Source organism: Oratosquilla oratoria, unplaced genomic scaffold, assembly GCF_046742065.1.
Source record: "Oratosquilla oratoria isolate Oo_2021 unplaced genomic scaffold, ASM4674206v1 SCAFFOLD45, whole genome shotgun sequence".
Taxonomy (NCBI): domain Eukaryota; kingdom Metazoa; phylum Arthropoda; class Malacostraca; order Stomatopoda; family Squillidae; genus Oratosquilla; species Oratosquilla oratoria.
The window spans coordinates 3,335,357-3,359,197 of record NW_027467710.1 but is presented as its reverse complement, the minus strand read 5'-3'; the positions used below and the strand labels follow the sequence as shown (position 1 = coordinate 3,359,197).

The 23,841-nt window shown below is 47.3% G+C and overlaps 1 protein-coding gene across 2 annotated transcripts in view; it reads left to right on the top strand.

Annotated features, from left to right (window-relative positions):
- Positions 1-23,841, top strand: part of LOC143023325 (1-acyl-sn-glycerol-3-phosphate acyltransferase gamma-like) — a 51,913-nt gene that overhangs the window by 12,436 nt on the left and 15,636 nt on the right. For both annotated transcript variants that reach the window (XM_076181857.1, XM_076181858.1), the window contains 2 exons: positions 12,022-12,183; positions 15,873-16,063. In XM_076181857.1, the coding sequence (XP_076037972.1) occupies positions 12,022-12,183; positions 15,873-16,063 (353 nt within the window). The remainder of the gene's footprint in view (positions 1-12,021; positions 12,184-15,872; positions 16,064-23,841) is intronic.

The following is a 23,841-nucleotide window of genomic DNA, read 5'->3' as shown; positions in this document are numbered from 1 at the left end:
GTTGATGTTAACTTGTGGGGGAAATTGACAGTGGGAGAATGGATTGGGTGAAGGGGGGTTTAGGTACAAAGGGAATATCTGTTGAGGAGGAAAGGAAAATGGCAAGAGATAGGTATGAGTGGAGAGTTGTGAATGAAGGAGAAATTGACACGACCCAAAGGGGCTTTCTTCTTGTCTTGTTCTGCAAATTCTTGAGTGGATGATGGGAGTCATGTAATGAAGCAGTGGTGCTTTGCCTTGCTGCACAGCTAATCCTGGCAGTGGGGAGGGGACATGGATGGCCCTTCATTCATAAGGAGCTAAGAGAAAAGGAAAAAATGGATGAAGAGCGAGTGGATGGTAAAAGGTAGTTAAGCAGCCTCAGATAGAATGTAAAACACACTATCACATTATTTGTTTATTAGGTAAGTGCTTTGGGGTTGGGAGACACACTAATCAAATAAACAAAGGAGTGGGGTACATATATGGTCTGACGCAAGTTGGCACTATGGGTAAACCCATGCACTTGTCCAAGCCCATTTAAGGGGAAGAAGGCCCTTGGTATATAGATAGTACATATACCAAGGGCTTTTCCCCCTTACAAGGGAGGTAGCCAAAGTCAAAAGTTATGATTCCACTCCCGCTCACCACCCCTCCCTTCCTTCTTCCCTCTTTTCTTGACAACTCCTGGATGACAGGTTATCCCTGCATCTCTCCCATTGCCCTGGATCAGAAGCAACGTAGCAAGGCACAACACATCCACAGTAAGACCACTTCATTTAATCAGTGACCCTCCCCCCTCCATCTCCTCATGCAGAAAAAGAAAAGATGGGGAGAAATCCCTTCAGACTGCATCAAAATATCATTCACACATAACCACTACATAACCCCCCATCTCCCACCCACTCCCTTCCATACATCACAACATCATCCATACACAACCACTCTCCATTCACCCTTATCTTCTGTCTTTTCCCTTCCTTATTCAACAGACATCTCCCTCTTTCTCAGTTCCCCATTTACCCCATCCATTCATTTTACCCTCAGTCGCTCCCTCCTGTTAACTCCATCCACCTATGCCTTCCACACCTCTTTTACTAATCTTTCTTCATGCATTCTTTCCATGTATCCAAATCCCCACAATAATTTCATCAACCCTATCTCCCAATTCCTTTTCCATCCCCACTCTTCTCTTCACCTCCTCATTTCTCACTCTATCCGGCTTAAATCACTACCATACTTTTCAGACATTTCATCTTACACATATAAACTCTTCCTCTCATATGTTCTATGTTTCTGTCCCATACAGTACTGTCGGCACAATCACTCCTTCATACAATCTACTCTTAGCATCCATTCCCAAATGTCTATTTCTCATTACACTATTTAATCCCACAAGGCATTTACTTGCTTCTCTCAATCTACAATCTACCTCCACTAGGGTGCCAATAAAAATCAAAAGTTGGAATTTTTATCATGTTTTATTGGGATTCTGCATTATATTGAGGAACCACTGCATGCAAATTTTCAGCATGGATGGGTGATATTTAGAGGTGGCGTATGACAATTTTGTAATTCCACCTTCAGCTATGTAAGGGAAGTCATCTTTTCAAGTGCTGCATAGCAATATTCTGCCCTTTGTTCCGAAGAATACAAACTCTTCGGTACTCCTTACCCAAGGATACGCGGCGCGTTTCTACCGCTAACACTGTGTGTGCTTGAAAACACCTCACTCCGAGGGTCTGGGCAACCATTATCCTCAGTAAGGGGCCCTCCTGGGGCAAGGGGGGCCCCCCCTCCCCCCGCAAGGGTAGGAGGGTAGAAGCTCCATTGTCTAAGCGGTAGCGATCGAGTCAACATCTCTCACAGTCCGGCTAACACTGACGTCCTGTTTGGGGACCGTTTTCCCCGCTTCCGTGCTTGTATCAGGAAATTAATTTCCTGCGCCAATCCCGCATCGTTCGATTCTCTCGAACGCAATCGGCATCGGCCTTCTACACCCTTCCAACGGCGTCCTTTGTGTGGAACGTCCTGCATCGCCGCCTTCCCCCTGCTTGGATCGTTCGATTATCTCGAACGCAATCGGCATCGGCCTTCTACACCCTTCCAACGGCGTCCTTTGTGTGGAACGTCCTGCATCGCCGCCTTCCCCCTGCTTGGAAGCGCTTGAGTCCCCTTTATCCCTCTCTTTAATCTCCACCGGGTATTCTCCGCTTCTCTGTAAGTATGGCATCTGGTCCTAGTGTTGTTGTTCGCGATAGCATGTGTGCCTTCGCCCGTGGTGACTTTCGCTGCCGGGCTCTTCTCCCACCCACAACTGTGGACCCACACTCTTGGTGTATCCATTGTCGGAATCTGGCATGTTCCCCTTCATCCCCGTGTACTACGTGCGCTCAATGGGGTGATAAGCAGTGGTCCGCGTATTTTCATGCTCACCGGAAGGTGCAGCCACGGGTCAAGATACGCGGGCCAGGAAGATGGCTTCCCCCCTCACCCGACACAAAGAGAAGGCATGCTACGTCGGCGGAGGACGCGGGCAGTTGTCTCCCCCCTCCTAAGCGTAGTAAACGGAAAGGTTGTACAATAGCCGCCCCGAGTCAGTCTCAGGCTAAATTGTCTCCTGTTCCTGCCAAAAGGGGGGCTAGTTTCGACGGGCACGCGCCATTAGCCCCCGCGAACTACCCCCCGGGTACGAGCTTTTTCCCGGTTGCGTCCGCGGGCTCCGCGGTGCTACCCGGCAGCTCCACCCCCCCACGGACAAAGGAACCGAGTTCGGAGATTCGGAGCGCGTCAGCCTCTTCTCCTTCTCGGGTGACCCCCAGTCCCACCCCTTCCACCTCTCGTCAGACGAGCCGGGTCATCACCGGAACCCTTTCTATGCCCGGTGGGCAGGAAGCCCGAGGTGTACCCACACGCGCGTTCGTCGTAGGTGACTCAGCTTCGTCCGGAGGAGGCAGTCTCCCCCTGGCGTCTCCCGGACCATCCGCACCCAGGCGGGACCCTCCAAGAGGACATTCCCCGGACCTCCTCCCCACTCTCTGTTCACTCGTCACTACGTTGAAGGAACAGATGGAGGCCCAACGGGAATTTTTCCGCGCTTCTCAAGCAGCTCGTGAGGAGTCTCCGCCCCCAAGGGCCCCCCTCGACCAGCTTCCACTTGCTCAGCCCCCCCCTGAACCCATCAGTGACGAGGATGGTAGCGTGCGGTTCCTCTCTGCCCGTGCCGACCCCTCCTACGCCGACGACGATGTCCACAGCGCCGTAGGGGGGGGGTCACGCTCCCTTTCCCCTCCCGTTTCCCAGTCGGAATCCTCGATGGTGGTCCCACCTTCCTTCTCGGACGTCCTCGCGAGGGTTCGGAGGGCGAATCGACTGGGCCCCCCGAAAGAAGAGGAAGCCACATTCGAGTCTGACATCTTCATGGCGGCCAACTCTCACAAAGCCCAGCCTACTCCCCTCCACCTTCCATGGAGTACGCAGACAGCGAGGGCCATGGCCCAGGCCTCCGACGCTCTCGCAACAAGGACGACCGAGAGGGCGCGTTGGCATCCGGTCCCATTGGAACACCAGAAGCGCTTCTACACCCCATCGGGGTCAGCCCTCAGACCTGCCTCGATCCCGGCGAGGTTACCAGAGCTGGTTAAGGCGGACGCCGAGTCGCTGCGCAGACGAAACGTCCTCCTCTCCGGCAGGGAAGTCAGCGACCACATTCATTCACTGGCTCTGTCCCTGGCGGTGAACTCCTGGCTAGAACGCCTCCTTGCCTCGGCGAGGGAGTTCTTACCCGAACTACAACCCCAGGAAGAATGCGACCTCCAGGCTTTTTTGGCAAGCGCGAGCAGAGCCCTGAAGCATCAGGCTTCCTGTCTCTCAACGTCCTGGGCCAACTTCGAGTCCCGCAGGAGAGACACCATCCTCGGGGACCCCAGTGACCCCCTCCTCAGGGAGATTTATGCTCCTTTGAGGAGGGCCCCCCTGCTCACCCACACGCTGATTCCCCCGGATGTGGTGGACTCGGCAATCGCTAGCACCAACCAGTTGCTACACAACAGAGCCATTGAGAGAACAGCCGTCTCTAGCTCGAGGCCAAGGACCACCCCCCCATCGACCCCTCGGTCCTTTCAGACGCAGAGGCAGCCTTTTCGTCTCCCTAAGCGGGAAGCCGGGCCCCCTCCCCATTCGAAGTCCAAAGCCCAGACAGGAAAGCCCCGCCCCTTCCCCAATAGAGAACAGGGGCGCAAACATCATAGAGGCTCTGGACCCCAACGCAGGAAATTCTAGGAACTCGCCTGCCCTCCCGCACAGGATAGGAGGTTGCCTCTCTCTCTACTGGAGAGAATGGGAGGCTGCCGGGGCGGAGGACTGGACCATCCAGGTTATCAAGGCAGGCTATCGTCTTCCTTTTCACACCATCCCCAGCCTCTCCCCCTATCCCATCCAAGTCAGCAACTACCATCCGGACTCGGATCGCGGGCGGGCCCTAGTGGAGGAAATCTCCACTCTGCTCCAGAAAGGAGCACTCGAGGAAGTCTCAACTCCGGACCCGGGGTTCTACTCGAGGCTATTCCTAGTACCAAAGGCTACAGGGGGGTGGAGACCTGTCATCGATCTGTCTCCTCTCAACAAGTTCCTTTCCCTGACGAAGTTCCGGATGGACACCCCAGAGGCCGTGAGGGCGTCTATCAGGGAAGGGGACTTCATGGTGTCCCTGGACCTCCAGGACGCCTATTTCCAAATACCTGTCCATCCCTCATCCCGAAAATTCCTCCGCTTCGTCCACAAGGGGACCACTTTTCAATTCACCTGCCTATGCTTCGGCCTCTCCACAGCACCCCAAGTCTTCACCAGAGTGTTCAAACTCGTCTCAGCGTGGTCCCACTCCAGAGGGATTCGCCTACTCCGTTACCTGGACGATTGGCTGATCCTGGCACACTCCGCCCAGCTATGCCGCGACCACCTGGGGATAGTCCTAGCTTTCATCCGCAAATTGGGCTCCACGGTCAACCGGACGAAGTCAGATTTCATTCCAAGACAGAGAGTCACGTACCTGGGTATGGTTCTGGACTCTTCCCTCATGCAGGCATTCCCAGTAGAGAAGCGAATCCAGAATCTCTCTTCCCTCGTCGTGCAGGCACTATCGACCGGGTTCCTCACGGCCAAACAGTGCCAAGTCCTCCTGGGCCACATGGCCTCCGTCGAGAGGTTAATACCCAGGAGCAGACTGAGAATGCGACCCCTACAGTGGCTCCTCAAGTCCCAGTGGTCCCCGCTAAGGGGAGACACCCGTCAACACATCACCCTTACCGGAGAGGTCAAGCATTCTCTTCTCTGGTGGAAGGACCCGTGCAACCTGCTCGTGGGGATGCCCCTCGGCCCATCTCCCCCCGAAGTCCTCCTCTTCTCCGATGCCTCCAAGGAGGGCTGGGGGGCCCACCTCAACGACGATCACGTCAGCGGTTCCTGGTCCACGGTCGAGCGGACAGCCCATATCAACTGGCTAGAATTGAAAGTGGTACTGCTGGCTCTCCGTCACTTCTCGGGTCAAATCTCGGGGAAAGTTGTGGGCATCATGTCGGACAATTCCTCGGTAGTAGCCTACCTGAACAAGCAGGGGGGCACAGTCTCCCAGGACCTCTGCCATCTCACTATGGAGATCCTCCTATTAGCCGAGAACCTCCAAGTGACACTCAGAGCTCGCTACATCCCAGGGAAAAAGAATGTCTGGGCGGACCACCTCAGCAGAAGGAGTCAGGTAATCAGCACGGAGTGGTCCCTCCATCCGGAAGTGGCAACCTTCCTCATCAACAAATGGGGCTCCCCTCTGGTGGACCTTTTCGCCACCAGATGGAACCACCAGCTCCCGGTGTATTTCAGCCCTCTCCCGGATCCGCTGGCAGCGGGAGAGGATGCTCTTCTGCAAAGCTGGGACAACCTCGACACCTACGCTTTCCCACCGTTTCCCTTGCTCCAAAAGGTGCTCCAGAGAGTACGAACCGCATCCAACCTTCGGATGACTTTGATCGCTCCCTGGTGGCCGGAAGCCCCATGGTTTCCAGACGCCCTCGAGCTAGCAGTGGAGGAGCCCCTGGCCCTTCAGGGAAGACCCGACCTTCTACATCAACCAGTCAACGGGGCCTGGCACAAGAACCCGTCAGCCCTGGCACTTCACGCGTTCAGACTATGGTCCGGATCCTCCTAGAGAAGGGTTTCCCCAAAGAAGTGGCAGAAGACATGTCCTCCCCTATTCGCTCTTCCTCAGCTGCCCTTTATCAAGGGAAGTGGAATGCTTTTGCAGAATGGTGCCACTCCCGAGCAATAGCCCCAGAGCAAGCCACCATTCCTCTGATTGCCTCCTTCTTCCACTTCCTCCGGAAGTCCAAGAAGATCTCCCTCTCGGCAGTGCAGGGCTATAGGGCAGCTCTTAATCAGGTGTTTTCTCTGAAGGGCATGGATCTAGCCCTGTCTCCAGAAATTTCCATGCTCTTCAGACATTTCAGAAAATCATGCCCCCCCAGGGAGATCACTTCTCCTCCATGGGATGTGGCATTAGTCCTCAACGCTCTGCGGGGCCCCCCTTACGAACCCCTCCGAGATGCTAATTTCAAGGACCTCACCTTGAAGACAGTCTTTCTCTTGGCCCTGGCGTCTTCCAAGAGGGTCGGGGAGTTGCATGCCATCTCTTATCGAGTCGCCCACTCGAAAGGATGGCAAGAGGTCTCCTTCACTTTTCTGCCCCAATTCGTTGCCAAAAACCAGGATCCGGCCAAAGCCGACCCTAGATTCTGGTCCTTTAGTATTCCTTCCTTGGACGACTTTGTAGGGGGCGAACATGCAGAAATGGTCCTATGCCCGGTACGTGCTATCCGGACCTACCTCAAGAGGACGAAGCATCTTAGACCAGACTTGCCAAGACTGTTCGTCTCTACCAGGGGTACACCCAAGCCCGTCACTAAGACTTCCATTTCTTACTGGATCAAGGAAGTCATCCGCAGGGCCTACGCCTCGAGCCCCACGGATTACCCTGGAGCAAAAGCTCATGACCTCAGGGCAATAGGACCCTCCCTAGTCTTCCGAAAGAATCGGTCAGTCAACCAGGTCCTTCAAGCAGGTATATGGAAGTCCCAGACTACGTTCACTTCCTTTTACCTCAAAGATGTCATGTGGGAATCCTTAGGGACCTTCTCTCTAGGCCCCATAGTGGCTGCCCAAGAAGTCCTGAGATAACATACCCCGTACCAATGGCACACAGCCAACCCTGAAGCCTCATCCAAGTTCTGGATCGGCAACCACGGGGATACCTATCTCAAGTCCTTCTCATACTCCTACATTCCCTTACCTCACCGAGGGCTCTCAAGCATTCCAAGGGAATCAGTTCGAGCCCTACAAGGGGTACAAAGTGAGTATGCCCTGTCTGTCTCCACTCTGGGAACAGATCCAGGTGCCCTTCACAGTTTCGGGGAATGTATAAGGGTCTGGTCAACGTAGATCTTAGCACTCTACATTTTCTCCTTACGAGGGTTTCCCAGGCTAGACAAATACTTCCTTCCCCCCTAAGTCCAAGTCTCCTTGGGTAAGGAGTACCGAAGAGTTTGTATTCTTCGGAACAAATGTAATTTTCGCAGGAAAATTAATTTTTCCCTGATACAAACCTGAGGTACTCCTTACCTCTAATGGCCCTCCTCATCCACCCCGCTAGTAGTTCCTTCTCCCTGGCCTGTCAACCCTCGTGACTAATTTCATACCTGGCTCAGACAATGGAGCTTCTACCCTCCTACCCTTGCGGGGGGAGGGGGGGCCCCCCTTGCCCCAGGAGGGCCCCTTACTGAGGATAATGGTTGCCCAGACCCTCGGAGTGAGGTGTTTTCAAGCACACACAGTGTTAGCGGTAGAAACGCGCCGCGTATCCTTGGGTAAGGAGTACCTCAGGTTTGTATCAGGGAAAAATTAATTTTCCTGCGAAAATTACATTTTTTGGCAAAATTTTCCTTCCTCCAGCACCCCGCTGGTCCCTCTGCACTGTGCACACACAGTATTAGCTCCTCGGTGTTGGGGGGGGGGGGTATGATGGGAGACCACCCCACTCAATGTCGCCATGCTGGCCAGGGGAGGGTCTCCTTGGAGGAGGTGCTGGGCTGGTGGTGCCGGTGGTCTTCACTGACCTGGAGAAGGAACTGGCGCTGTTCCTCATCTTTCGTCAGGCGAAGATTGAATGCTTGCATCAGTGCCACCCCTCGCTCTGCTGTGTCATTGGCCACATGCAATCCTTGTATGAGGCGGCAGGCATCACCAAACGTCTTCTCCTCTTCCCACTTCCGCGGATTTGTGGAAAGGAAGTCCGGCAAGATACTGAGAATATCCAGGAGACGTTGAGACCTCTTAGAGGCAAACAAAGACAGCGTTGCCATTGTTACACTCTCTTCTGGAATGTTGATTTGTTTGGGGGCTTTCTCTGCTCCTTCTTGGTGCAGGATGGCTTGTTTGATATAGGGAGAGAGCCGCGGGTTGAAGAGGGACAGGCCGATCAGGTTTTCACTCAGATACCAGAAATGACGGTTCAGTACCTTGAAGCATGCCTTTCCAAGAGGAGAATCATGGTGTTCCAGGAGGTCCTTTCTGAGTTTGAGATCATTGGTTGGGGCATATGTGGGGAGCATGGACTCGAAACAGCGGATGATGTAGACCTCAGAGATGAAGAAGGAGAAGCATTTGAGGCCTGAGATCTCCCCTGGCATGACCAAGCTGGTGATCTGCTCTCTGAACAGCAATATCTTCAGGGAGTAGATTATGTGTGCCATCCACCGCGCTTGGTGGAGAGCACCAGGGCGCTGGATTGTCATCTTGGGAAGAGCACCTCCAAGGAATGTGATGGTGAGCTCCGTCAGTTCCCTGTAGTCATCTTGGGACTGCTTCTGGATCATGATGGCATTCAGGAATTCGATGATGGCTTCCCTCTTGGCAGCCGAGGTCTCGGGGAGGTTAGAACTGTCAGTACTCCTTGAATTGCGAAAAGAGGTTGATCTCAGGGCCAGAAGAGGGTCCCAAGCATGAGGCAAAACCCTTTTCAACTAGAAGTTCGTGCACATTGTGATGGCAGGTGAACGAGAATAGGGGCAGCTCCATCTTTTCCTGCAGTAAGGTGCGGGCTCTGTTGACTTCGCCAGTGTTTGCACTGGTGGTGTCGAAGCACATCCCTATGATGTGGTCACTGATCCCCCAATCTTCCAGACACTCAAAGACAGCCGTGGCAGCAGCCTTGCCCATCCCAGCACGCAGCTTGGGAACACCCAAGAGTTTCTCCACACCTTAACCGATGACAATAATGGCGAGCCAGTTGGCCTGAGATCCATCGTCTTGAGAGACGATTTTACCATTCTAGTGGACGGTGAGGGGAGTCTGTGGACTGAATGCCTCCTTGATTTCTCCTGCCAGCAACACCCAGTACTTGGCTCTTGCCTTTCAGATGGACTCCGGGTTGAGGACGAGTTCCTGGGGATCATGGTCCAAGCTACTTGCCGTTGCAGCTATGATTCAAAGAACCTGATGGCTGCTGACCCCCGTCTGATCCAGCGCGCCGACTAGATCAGGGGACCTCACCATCTTGGTCCCTTGCATTCTTGCTTGCTTGGGCAGTTAGGCTCCTTCATCACCAGATGAGGAGGTCGAGGAGGGACGAACTGGATTGGAGGATGCGGACGAGGAGGACTCCAATTCCACGGTCATATCCACCACGTGCAGCAATTCTCTCTTGTCGACGGACCCCAGCTTCCAACTTCTTGTCATGCCCCACCATGGAACCCTGTCTCCCCTTCTCCCGCTGTGCCATGAGGAAGTCCTTGTCCTCCTTGATGGTCATCAGGGCAAGCACATCAGCGTGGGCAATGTTCAGAAGGTCTGGGAGACTTTCTTCAAACGCCTTCTCCTTCTCCTGGGGCTTGACTCCTGTATTCTGCTTGCTCTTCTGCAGAACCTTCCACACTTCAAAGAGGGAGACGGTCTTTCTCCTGATGCTCATCGGAATCTGGGCTTGGAGCCAGAAGTCCAAAACTTCCTTGGCCTCTGCAGCACTGTCAGGAATGGTTTTCTTTTGATCCTTGTGATAGAAGGAAAAGGGGCGGAGGGCATCTCCACGGCTTTGGAGCTTGGCACCAGTTATGCACTCTATGCTATGTCCTACCAACCAAATCTCACTTTTTTTTTCGAGTAGCCATGACCTGTGGGAAGAGATAGAAAACTTTAAAGTCATTATGCCACCACTAAATATTAACTAATCCTCCTTAAACTTTGCACATAATAGTGTCTCAACACAATACAGAATTCAACCAAAGTAGGTGAAAAAATCACAACTTTCAAAAATTGTCTTAGATGGCTATTGGCACCCTAACCTCCCCTCTTCCCTTTTCTGCCACATGTACCCCTAAGTATCTAAAGCCACATGTACCCTTCAGCCTCTAAAGCCACATGTACCCTTCAGCCTCTCTCCATAACTTTGATAGATAGTACATACATATACCAAGGCTTTTTCCCCCTTACAAGGGAGGTAGCCAAAAAGGAAAAGGCATAAAAACATTCCCACCCATTCCATCCCTGAATACATTCCACACCCCTCCATCCTCCCTCTTATCTTAGCACCTCCCAGATGACGGGTCATCCCTGCACCCTGACCACTGTCCTGGGTCAGAAGCAGTGTCGCAAGACACAGCACATCCACAGCAAGGCCGCTTCATTAAATCGGCGACCCCCCTCTCTCCATCCCCCCATGCATAAAAGGAGAAGACGGGGAGAAATCCCTTCGGGCTGCGTCAAATTTTGCTCACACATACTTCCTCACCCCCCCATCCCCCCGTCCATTCCACCTCATGCATCACGACATCATCCAAATACAACCATTCTCCATTCACCCGTCTTCTGTCCTCTCCCGTCCTTCCTCAACAGACATTCCCTTCTTCCCCAAAGCCCCCTTCACCCCATCCATCCACCTCATCCTAGGACGTCCCCTCATGTTTACTCCCTCCACATCTGCCTTCCATACCTCTTTTACTAGTCTTTCTTCACTCATTCTTTCCATGTGTCCAAACCATCCTAATACTCTTTCATCAACCCTATCTCCCAACTCCCTTTCCACCCCTGTTCTCCTCCTCACCTCCTCATTTCTCACTCTATCCAGCCTAGCAACCCCCATCATACTTCTCAGACACCTCATCTCAAACACATTCAAACTCCTTCTCTCTTCCTCTCTTATGTTCCATGTTTCTGCCCCATACAGTACTGTTGGCACAATCACTTCTTCATATAGTCTCCTCTTAGCATCCATTCCCAAGTGTCTATTCCTCATTACACTTTTTAAACCACCAAGGCATTTACTCGCCTCTCTCAATCTCAATCTACCTCCACCTTCACTCCACCTTTTCCTGCCACATTTGCACCCAAGTATCTAAAACTATCCACTTCCTCCAGTCGCTCTCCCTTAATGCTCACTTCCAGTCTACTGCCACTTTCACCCCTTGTACATCTCATCACCTTACTTTTACCCACATTTATCTTCAGCTTTCTTCTATCACATACTCTCCCAAACTCTGTCACCAACTTCCTCAATCCCTCCTCCGATCCTGCCAGAAGCGCAGTGTCGTCCGCAAACAACAGCTGGCTGACCTCCCACTTTTCTCCAATTTCTTTAACCATCTCCAATCCCTGACCCACTACCCTTGCATTTACCTCTCGCACTACCCCATCCATGTATAAGTTGAACAGCCAGGGCGACATAACGCATCCTTGACGAAGTCCCCCTCAGAAAATCTTTCTTCTCCCCCCATCCATCCACCATCTTCCAGCCTCTCCCCTCTCTTTTGATAGGTAGTATCCATGAGAAAATCTTTCTTCTCCCATCCTCTCTTCCTCTCCCCATTTTTCCCATGTTTGAATACATTTCATCATCTGTTGAAATGAATTTATTTCTTCATTTTCTAATACATATTATTTTGGATTGGAAATTTAGTGTTTTGTCATTGGTGATTTAAAAGGTGCATTTCTTTCTCTTTCATACAGGCAGCTAAAGTGTTTGTCAAGAACATGATGAAGTATGTGCCAACCATTGGATGGGGTTGGTCGATGTCAGATGTCATATTCCTACACCGCAACTGGCAGCGGGACCAGAGTATCATGCACAACCAAGTGCAAGAATTCTTTGACTACCCATATCCTGTCTGGGTGAGTAACCACGGTGTATGAGTGGGTGGGGGTAGTCTGTTCATGGAATGAAGGGTTTAAGGTGAAGGTGGGGCTGCATTTGAGTTGTATAATGTCTCCATAGTTGTTCAACATATGTATGGATGAAGTTGTGAAGGAGATAAATGCAAGGGTGCTAGGCAGGGGTTTAGAGTTAGTGAGAGTGGAGGGAAGTAAATGAGCCAGTAGTTTACAAAGGATTACAAAGGCGGAGCATGCCAACAGGAGACCTTTTGGTCCATAACTAGGTTGCATGCGGAAAAAAATGTAATACTTCTCTTACTCTTACTCCGCTGGTCTTCGGGCCACTTGGTGATCCATAACTGCTTTCGAAGCGTCTCGCCATGTCTTTCTGTCCTGTGCCACCTTCCATTCTCTTTCTTCTATTCCAAAAAATTTAATAATGATAAATAAATTAAAGAAAAATAAATAAAGATTATAATAATATGAATGATAATAAGTAAAACAAATATATGCATAGGTGTAGTTAAATAATAAACAGATAAATAGTAAATGATAGTAAATTGACAGATGACTAATACATACATACATATATCAAAGGCTTTTTCCCCCTTACAAGGGAGGTAGCTAAAAAACAAAGGCATAAAAACCATTCCCACCCATTCCATCCCTAATACACTCCACTCCCCTCCGTCTTATCTTGGCACCTCCTGGATGACAGGTCATCCCTGCATCTTATCCACTGCCCTGGGTCAGAGGCAGTGTCACAAGACACAGCACATCTACAGCCAAGCTGCTTCATTAGATCGGTGACCCCCCTCTCCGTCCCCTCATGCAGAAAAGGATAGGATGGGGAGAAATCCCTTTGGGTTGCATCAAATTTTTCCTCATACATACTACCTCACCCCCCATCCCCCCCATCCATTCCGCCTCATGCATCACAATATCATCCATATACAACCATTTTCTATTCACCCCTGTCTTCTGTCCTCTCCCGTCCTTCCTCAACAGACATTCCCCTCTTCCTCAAAGCCCCTTTCACCCCAACCATCCACCTCATCCTAGGTCGTCCCCTCGTGTTCACTCCCTCCACATCTACCTTCCATACCTTTTTTACTAGTCTTTCTTCACTCATTCTTTCCATGTGTCCAAACCATCCCACATTTAGCAACTCCCAAAAATACTCTATCCATCTTCCTCTTAATGCTTCTCTTCCATTATCATCTCTCCATCACCACCTTTTACCTTTTCTTCTCTACTTGATATGCCTCCTCTTCCTCTCTTTATTTCTTTCGAAAACATCTTTTTATTACTTTCAAAATTTTCTGTCATACTCTTACCCCATTTCACACCTGCTCTCCTCTTTGCCTCAGATAACTAATATTAAATAAAAATCAAGCAAATAATAATAAACAAACAATAACAAACAAACAACTAATATAAGGTGCAGGTGCTCAGATAAGAGTCTCATCTATACGCAACCCCTCTTTGGGAGAGGACAGAAGATGGGTGAATGATAAATGGTTGTATATGGATGAGGTTGTGATGCATGAGGTGGAATGGGTGGGGGGATGAGCTAGTATGTGTGAGCAAAATTTGACGCAGTCCAAAGGGATTTCTCCCCGTCTTCTCCTTTTATGCGGGGGGGGGGGGGTCGCTGATTTAATGAAGCGGCCTTGCTGTGGATGTGCTGTGCCTTGTGAGACTGCCTCTGACCCAGGGCAGTGGACAAGGCACAGGGATGACCCGTCATTCAGGAGGTGCTAAGATATGAGGGAGGGTGGAGGGGAGTGGAGTGTATTTAGGGATGGAATGGTTGTGAGTGATTTTATGCCTTTCTTTTTGGCTACCCCCCTTGTAAGGGGGAAAAAGCCTTGGTATATGTATGTATGTATTTACAACTTTAATCATAATTGATTCCACATTATATTTGCCTTCATTTATCTTTGTCACATTTAAACCCTTTTTGGCCAATATCATGACACCTCCTCCCTGTTTGTCTGTTCTGTTTTTGGCCCAGTGGTTGTATAGACCTTGTCCCACCATAATTGTTGATAGAGGGCCTTTCAGTTTTGTCTCCAGAATTCCCATAATATCAGGTTTCTCTATTTCCAGATAGTCGTTTAGTTAATTAATTCCAGAGATCATACCATCAATATGTGTGTATGCCACTTTTACTTTCATATTTTCTTCTCTTTTTTTATTTAAGTTTCCATTTTTCTGATATACCATTTTTTCAGTGTCAGATCCAGTACTCTCCACAAGAAACTCGTTTTTTCCGGTCACCATTCTTTTCTCACTTCTATCGTTGACTTCAATTCTGAGAGCCTTATCTTTCTCTTTTTCCTCATAACTCATTTCCTTTTTTATCTATATATGTCCGAATTTCTGAGTGTTTTCTAATTTAACCACTTTCCAAAGTATCTCCTCGGCTATCATTTGAGTTCTTAGTTTTATTTTCAGGAGTCTATGTTGTTTTTCTTTTGAGTATTTGCTTATCCTGTGAATCTCATCAATTTCTTTGTCAAAATTTTGCCCTTTGTCCTGAATTTCTTTCAGAATTTCCTTAGCTATTTCCTTTTCCTCCTTTTCTCTCTGGTATTTATACACATTGTGTTTTTCTTGGATACCATGGACCACAATGCATTTACCTTTGTCTACTGTATCTCTCACCCAATTTTCCTTTTCTTTAATTACTTTCATAACTGTTTCTTTTGTATTTTCCTCCATCTGCTTTTGTACTATTTCTCTAAAGGATATTTTTTATTTTCCTGTTCTTGTTTCCACTGATTTTTTATTTCAAGGTCTGTTTCTTTGATTGACTCTTCCACCTTTCCGGTCACTACCTGTAATTGCTCTTTGACCTTGTTTTTTAGTTCTTCATTTTTATTCTTATCCTCATTTTTTATTTTTTCATTTTCTCTTGAGCATATAAATTTCACTCTTTAGGTCACTCAATTCTCTAATTGTTTGCTCGTTACTCTTATGCAAAGTAATCAATCTCCCAAGTACAGCTCGGTAGTCCAATTTTAAATCTATGATTTCCAATAATTTGTTTACTTCACGATTTCTTGATGCATTGCTATATCTAACTACTCTATCAATATCTAAGCCTTTACCTATTTCTCCTGGATTTCTTTGAAACCTGAAAAACTGTTGTTCTCACACCTTTGATTTATTCTTGGTGTGTCAATTAAGCATGTCCTCTTGGGAATTACTCCTCTCAGTGACTCAACATTACATCCAGGCCTCTCTTCATTGGTTCATTCAATATTTTTTCATCTTTTTCTTTCTCTATTGTGCCAACTATACTTATTTTAAGAACTGGATTTAACCTTATCGGTCACACGAGAAACATAGCCTACACATTTCGCACAATAACAACTACTCGTTTCCTTCGTGTCAGTGACAAAACATTTAGATCAGAGCTCAATCGCTGCACTTCCTTTCACTTCGGTGTCTTGTATGTGAGTGTGTTTGCTTGTCTGCGTGAAGGTAAGTTGACTGATGTGGTTATTGCTGTGTGAGAGCGTGTTGTGATGATCTTGGTGTGAAGTTGAGGTTGTGTGGTTTTCTGGTGCTACTGGGGATGTATTTTTTTTCTGTGTTTTGTATGATTGTATTGGAAGTGTGTACAGCAGTATCTGTGTCTGTGATTGGTGTACTGTTTTGTGTCTCAAATTGTTCTGTTAATGAATTCACTGTTGCAGATGTTACTGTTTGCCGAGGGAACACGCTTCACACCTGCCAAGCATGCCGCAAGTATGGAGTTTGCCCGTAAAAATGGACTGCCAGAGTTGAAACGACATCTCATTCCAAGAAAGCGAGGTTTCTTACAGTGCGTCAGATCTCTTAAAGGCAATTTTCCAGCCATCTATGATGTCACAGTTGGATTCAACACGTAAGCTACAAACTGTTTCTTTGCTCTCCACCCACCCATTGCATCCATAGACATCCTTTTATTTCTCTATACTTTTCCTGGAGCATCTGCTGCCAACTCCTCTCTCACTATGGACATTACTTCTTCCTATGTTCCATTCTCATGTGTATCAGTTCTCAGATATCTTTCTTGCTGATTAATTTTCTCCCTTTGCATCCGTGTATCATCAGCTGCCCCTTCTATTTTTGAATACCAGTGTTATCTTATTCTGTGATACTTTAACTTTCAGATATCTCCTTTATCAAATTTACTGTCAAACTTCAGTAAACCTTCCTCTGTCTCTGTTAGTTGAACAATGTATCGAAATCCCTTTCCCCTTTGAAAGGGGTACAAGGGAGTTAACAATGTCAAAGCACGCACCCATGTTGTACATAAATGAAGGCACTCAATTACCCCTCCCTTCCCAGCACCTTGGGGAACAAGAGTTGCCCTACCTTCCATCAGTGACAATGGAGTAAGGTATAGTTTTTCCACAGCAGGGTCTGACAGCTATAGTTAATAAAAACCCCACCATCTGAGTCCTATCCTCCTCTTCCACTCAAAATATCTGTCAGTTCTCTTTCCATCCCCAGTGCCTGCCTAACCTCCACATTACTCATGCTATCCATCCTCATAATGCCCATCATAGTTCTTTAACACTAACACATTTGGGTTTTTCCTTTCGACCTCATTTAAAGTCCAAGTCTCAGCTCCATACAGTGCCAAGGGCACAACCACTCCCTTATGCAGTCGTCTCTTTGCATTTACACCCAGATACTTGTTTCTTATGACACTTTCCTCTCCCCTGAGAAATATGATAGGGGTTAGTTATGAGGCTGGATAGAGTGAGAAATGAGGAGGTGAGGAGGAGAGCAGGGGTGGAAAGGGAGTTGGGAGATAGGGTTGATGAAAGAATATTGGGATGGATTGGACACATGGAATGAACGAGTGAAAGAGGTGTGGAAGGCAGAGGTGGAAGGAGTGAACATGAGGGGGCAACCAAGGATGAGATAGATGCATGGGGTAAAAGGGGCATTGGGAAAGATAGTCCGGTAATTAAAGCAAAAAATAAATAAATAAATAAATAAAATACTCAGGATGGACAAAATTGCTTTATTTTGTTTCTCAACTGATTTCGGTAGTAAATTAGGTCTACTATTCAGAAAAAATAGTTTACCCTTGTCTGCTCACTGCTAGTATTATAAATTTGGCCTAATCCAAAATGGCCGCCATTGTGGGTTTCGAATCCCAAAAATAGCGTATCTTCGATACTAATAGGGCTGTAATTGCAAACAGTGTCAAATCTTATACTTTTGGGGTCAGAGAATTCATTTACAATATTTTTTATGCGATTGAGACATGGGCGTAGCCAGATGGGGGTCACGGGGGCTGTTCCCCCCCAAATCAACTGAATTCCGTTGAGTTTTTGGACATATTTTCCACTTTCTCGCTGACGTGGAGACATACAAATTCTGGGCCCCCTTAATATAATTTTCTAGCTACGCCCATGGACTGAGATGTGTTCAAACCATGGCTCGGACAAGAGCCCTTCATTGAATTATATAATTGAGTCAAGTGATACAAGGTCAACTACCTACACAATAATCTAGTCATCTTGAACGTACCGTATATTTTTTTTACTTGAACATGATAACAATGAGTCAATAACGAACAGTTTAATCATCTAGAAACTCTTCATTGTTCGCTCCAGCATTGGTGCATGCAATTCCCTTGCAGTGACCACAAGCCAGTGTGCACAACAGTCCGCTCTTGCGACAGGAGCAGGTGTTTTTGTCGCACCTGCCATGGCAGTTGCATTTGACTAGTTTCAGCAAGGATGCTGGAGCTGCTTCTCTTTGCATACTCACTGGCTTGAGCTTCATAGTCTGAAGAAACCATCCCCATTTGGTTGGGTCAAGGATATTTCCTAACCAGGTTTGTACCTGGTGGTATACTCGGTAACTGTGATACCTGGCTGCATCACAAGTGGGTGGGAGAGATTCGGGAGGCAGATACACTGATCTGGACGCCACCTTCCTACTGAACATGGCTGCTCTTTCAAGGTCAAGGCTATTTCCAGGCTTACAACTGTACAAGACTTCTAGAGAAGCCTGACCATGCTTGGTGATTTCATCATGGCTTTGATTTGGCATCATGAATGCATCAGCATGGCCCTGGAGTAGGTGACATTTGGCCATTGCTTTGACCTTGCCGATGCTGTATGGCCTCGATGTTGTATCACATCCTGTAACGGCATCTTCATCTCCATTCAATAAAATATATGCATCCATACATAAATACTTTAGACTTATCACACAAGCACGTTTTAAATTCCCACCTTCGATCTGATCACCAAGGTGAGTTGAGTCCTCCTCGCTGAAGACATCTTCACCACTCCGAAGACCGTATTTATGTCCATTTTCATCTCTATTTATTGGAATAAATACATCCATACATGCATAATGGAGACTTAACACACGAGCACAACTCGAGTACCTACCTTCCAATTGATTAAGGTGACTTGAGTCCTCCCGACTGAAGACACAGGGTACAGGGACACCAAACATCTGTGCTGTAGCCATGGTGTTTAGAGCAGCGTCCACCAGCATACGAGCTCTGATGGCACGTGCCATTGCTTTCCCAGATAGCATGTGCTCAACGCTACCTTCTGCATATACTTGGGACATTGCCTCCTTCAATACAGAACCAGCCATTAGACCACCAATACAACCCAAGAAGCTCATCTGTGTATGGAATCCACCCAGGACGAGGACGATCTGTTGCAGTGGACTGTCTGTAGGCTGTGCTTCGATGATCATAAAGGCAATCCACCACAACTGCTGGTCGAAGGTGATGACTGGAGTAGTGTTGTACTTACTAGCATGGTCAACAACATATTCCAAAGTGGAGCGTGCACAGGTAGGGTCAGACGGTGTGAGATCTATCATTGGTAAAAATATGTCGGAGCTTTTCCCAGGATGTGGGATATTGCGATGCAGCATCTGCATATACCCTGCCCACATAGGTTTCGGTTTCTGAAGGTGGAAGGTCACTGTCCACATAATATCAAGGTTGTCATTCTGTATGTCTTGCTGTAATATTTCAATATTGGCATACATGATTTTGGAAAGAACTGCCTTTGGATCTCTTTGTTCCACCAGATTTACTTTTGACAACTGCTTGACGATCTCCATGTCCACCTTGAGTTGTGGAATTCTCCTGGTGCTCTGGATAGCTGGCGTGAGTGTTGCCATTTGACCCATTACATGGATTGATCCGTGACCATCTAAGTTCCTGGAGGCATGGTCAATGTTGTCTGCTTGGTATTGGATAAATGATTGCGCCACTTGTTCTGGGAGATTATCGCCTTGCAATACAGCAGCATTAGTTCTGTACTTATTTGCTTCTGTGTATGAGGAACAGAAGCCAAGTTTGTTGATCATATCAACCAGATCATGGTGACCATACTTGTGTTCCAGTGCCACACTGAGACCAACTTGTAGGGGTGGGAGGAATGAGTGTGGACAAGTGGACTGCATAATTGACTGGCCTATTGAGGCGATATGCAGCTTTGCGTTCCTGCTCTTGATAATGCTGCCTCGGAGAGTTCGCAATGAATGAAGTAAGTATGCAACATTTGATTCGACAGAGCCTATGTCTTCTGTTGTAGGATACTCCCTTTTATGATGCTCCATTGACTTTATCTCTGTTCTTTTTAATTTCCCAACAATTTCAATGAGTTTGTCCATATCAGAGAGTTCCTTCACTTCACTTGCTCTGTCATGGGCTTCTTGAATGATGGATTTAACATTGGACGTCAGGGTTACGACATTAGGGCATTGTCTGATGGTAGTAATTGATACCCTTGTCCCATAGTGGTTCTCCAGCTCTCGTTTCAGTTGCTTGGGAGTGTAGACTTCCTCTTCGTTCATTCCACTCTCTCTGAGCATAACTTGGTGCAAGTCTTGCAATGTAATGGTCTCGTCATCATTCTTTTCCAAAAATTCAATTGCATATTGAATAGCACCAAGTTTAGATGTGTTTCTAGGTCGACCCACTTTTCTTCTTTTGGTGGAAGAAGTGCACTCTTCAGATGCAAATTCTGGAGGAGCCTTTCCCTTCATGAACAGGTCCTTACAAGTGTGATGGTACAGGGCCTCCTCAGCTGGCAGATCATTTACCACTGAGAGGCGTGAATAGACCCTCAAAGCCCATTCGTCCTCTCTGATATCACAGTGGCTTAGAATGTTCTCTTGAAACCCTAGTGTCATAACACGGCTGTATCTGTAACTAGCTTTAGAAGGATTTTTCTGTGCTAGACATGTTTCCACAAACAATCCACAGAAGAGGCAGTGAGTTTTGAAATAAAAAATATTTCCCTTAGCTGATCTCAGGTTTGGTTTGATCTCTTCAGATGATACACACTTTTTTGCAGATTTGATAGTTTTTGGATTTGTATGCCTACTTCTACATACTTTGTGAACAAAGATATCATGGTTTTCATCATAAACCAAATCAGGTACATCTAAACTTCTTTGTTTGTTTGCTTTGTTAATGCCTGTACACCCTTTCTCTGTCAATTGGGCATAATCATCCGGCTTGTCCAAGTTAATAAGTTCTTTACAGATAACACATGCCATGTCTGCTTAACTAATCTCCTCCACCATAAATATACTGTTATTCCATGCACAAGCTATCTGTGAAAATGAAGAGAAAGCCATTAACAATCTAGAAAAATGTCATAACAGTGAATACATGCTGTGACTTACAAGTAAGACAGAATAGAGTGGAAAATAAAACCATTATATCGGACACATTTGAGTACACATGCAATTATCTGCAAATTGGTCACATACAGATGAAAGATACCACTGTAAATGAACTCCTCCACCTAAAAAAACATAAGATTAATTACTTTGTTTGTACTTACAATCAAAATAGTTTGGAAGATACGCGTTTTTTGGCAATCGGTACCCACAGCGGCGGCCATTTTGGATTTTAGCAAATTTAGGGTACTAGCAGTGAGCAGACAAGGGTAAACTATTTTTTTCTGAATAGTAGACCTAATTTACTACCGAAATCAGTTGAGAAACAAAATAAAGCAATTTTGTCCAACCTCAGTCATTCGCTTACTAGACTAAGAGGAGAATGTCTTTTGAGGAAGGGAGAAGACAAAAGATGGGGTGAATGGAGAATGCTGTGATGCATGGAAGGGAGTTGGGGGGGGGGGGATGGTGTAAGGGAGTATGTGTGAATATTTTGATGCAGTCCAAAGGGATTTCTCCCCGTCTTTTCTTTTTCTACATAAGGGGATGGAGATTGGGAGTCACCGACTAAATGAAGCGTCCTTGCTGTGGATGTGCTGTGTCTTGCTACATTACTCCTGACCCAGGGCAGCAGGAGAGATGCAGGGATCCGTCATCCAGGAGGATCCAAGATAAGAGGGAGGGAGGGGGGTTAAAGAGAGTGGGGTATGTGTGGATGGGAGTGGATTTTATGCCTTTGGTTTTTTGGCTACCTCCCTTATGTGGGGGAAGTGGCCATTGGTATAAATATGTATTTACTTTCCTCTCCATCCAGACATTTACTTACATCCCATACAGTATAACTTACCTCCACCCCCACTCCTCCAATCCCTGCTCTTTGTGGCCCCAAATATTTAAAGTTTCCCAGTTCCTCGAACATTTTATCCTTTAGCCCACCACCTCCATCATTATTTCTGGTACATCTCATCACTTGACTTTTGCCCAGATTTACTTTCAGTTTCTCTCATATACCCTCCAAAATCTATGAGTACCACCAACTGCTTCAGTCTGTCCTCCAGTTCCGTTACAAGTGTAGTGTTATCTGCAAACAACAGCTTGTTCACTTCCCCTCACTCACAATACCTACTAACTCCAAACCCTGTGTAGCACATTTGCATTTGCCTTCATCACCAATGCCAGTTTAAAAAATTATCTATGTATATACCAAGAGCTTTTTTTTTTCCTTGTAAGGGAGGTAGCCAAGTCAAAGGCACATACCTACTCCAACCCATTCCACTCCCATCCACCACCCTTTGCTGTTTCACATCATAGTTCCTCATGGATGATGGGTCATCCCTGTATCCTGGCCACTGCCCTGGGTCAGAAGCAACAAAGCAAGACACAGTACATCCACAGCAAGGCCTTTTCACCCAATTGGTGACCCCCCATCTCCATCCTCTCATGCAGAAAAAGAGAAGATGGGGAGAAATCCCTTCAGGCTGTGTCAAAATATCATTCACACTTAAGCACCCCCTACTCTGCCATCCCTTGCCCCTTCCTTCCTTGCATAACAGAATCATCTGTACACAGTCGCTTTCCACTCACCCTATCTCCTGCTCTCTCCCTTTCTTGCTCAACAGACATTCCCCATTATAATATATCTAAAGAAAATTATCACCCTACTTGCTTGGGTTTGAATACAGGTATGGGAGGTCAAACTTGTAGTTTGAAGTTGAACTTTCAACATAACACAAGTATGTGACAATGAAAACATGAAGCACCTTAAATCCCTTTAAATATGATGACACACATGATGACTTTTGTTCTAGTTACAGCTATAGTTGCTACATTACTACTGGCATGGGCAGTGGACTGGCTACCTCCCTTATGAGGCTGAAGAAGCCTTCTGGTATATGGATAGGCAGCTATAGTACAATATTATTATGATATATCTTCCATACTCAGTTGTACATAAATATTTATGATCTAGCTACTACTAAGCATTTATTCATCCTTATATATGTTATCTTAGGGATTGTCTCACTTCATGTTGTTTTTAATTCTAAACCAAAGAATTGTGGAGCTGGGAATGTGGACAGGTAAAGTACATACATACATATACCAAGGCTTTTTCCCCCTTACAAGGGAGGTAGCCAAAAAGAAAAAGGCATAAAATCATTCCCACCCATTCCATCCCTGAATACATTCCACACACCCCCACCCTCCCTCTTATCTTAGCACCTCCCAGATGACGGGTCATCCCTGCACCTTGTCCGCTGCCCTGGGTCAGAAGCAGTGTCGCAAGACACAGCACATCCACAGCAAGGCCGCTTCATTAAATCGGCGAACCCCCCTCTGCGTCCCCCCATGCATAAAAGGAGAAGACAGGGAGAAATCCCTTCGGGCTGCATCAAATTTTGCTCACACATACTACCTCACCCCCCAACCCCTGCCCATTCCACCTCATGCATCACAACATCATCCATATACAACCATTCTCCATTCACCCCTGTCTTCTGTCCTCTCCTGTCCTTCCTCAACTGACATTCCCCTCTTCCCCAAAGCCCCCTTCACCCCATCCATCCACCTCGTCCTAGGATGTCCCCTCATATTCACTCCCTCCACATCTGCCTTCCATACCTCTTTTACTAGTCTTTCTTCACTCATTCTTTCCATGTGTCCAAACCATCCTAATACTCTTTCATCAACCCTATCTCCCAACTCCCTTTCCACCCCTGTTCTCCTCCCCATTTCTCATTCTATCTAGCCTAGTAACCCCCATCATACTTCTCAGACACCTCATCTCAAACACATTCAAACTCCTTCTCTCTTCCTCTCTTATGTTCCATGTTTCTGCCCCATACAGTGGTGTTGGCACAATCACTCCTTCATATAGTCTCCTCTTAGCATCCATTCCCAAATGTCTATTCCTCATTACATTTTTTAATCCACCAAGGCATTTACTCGCTTCTCTCAATCTACATTCTACCTCCACCTTCACTCCACCTTTTCCTG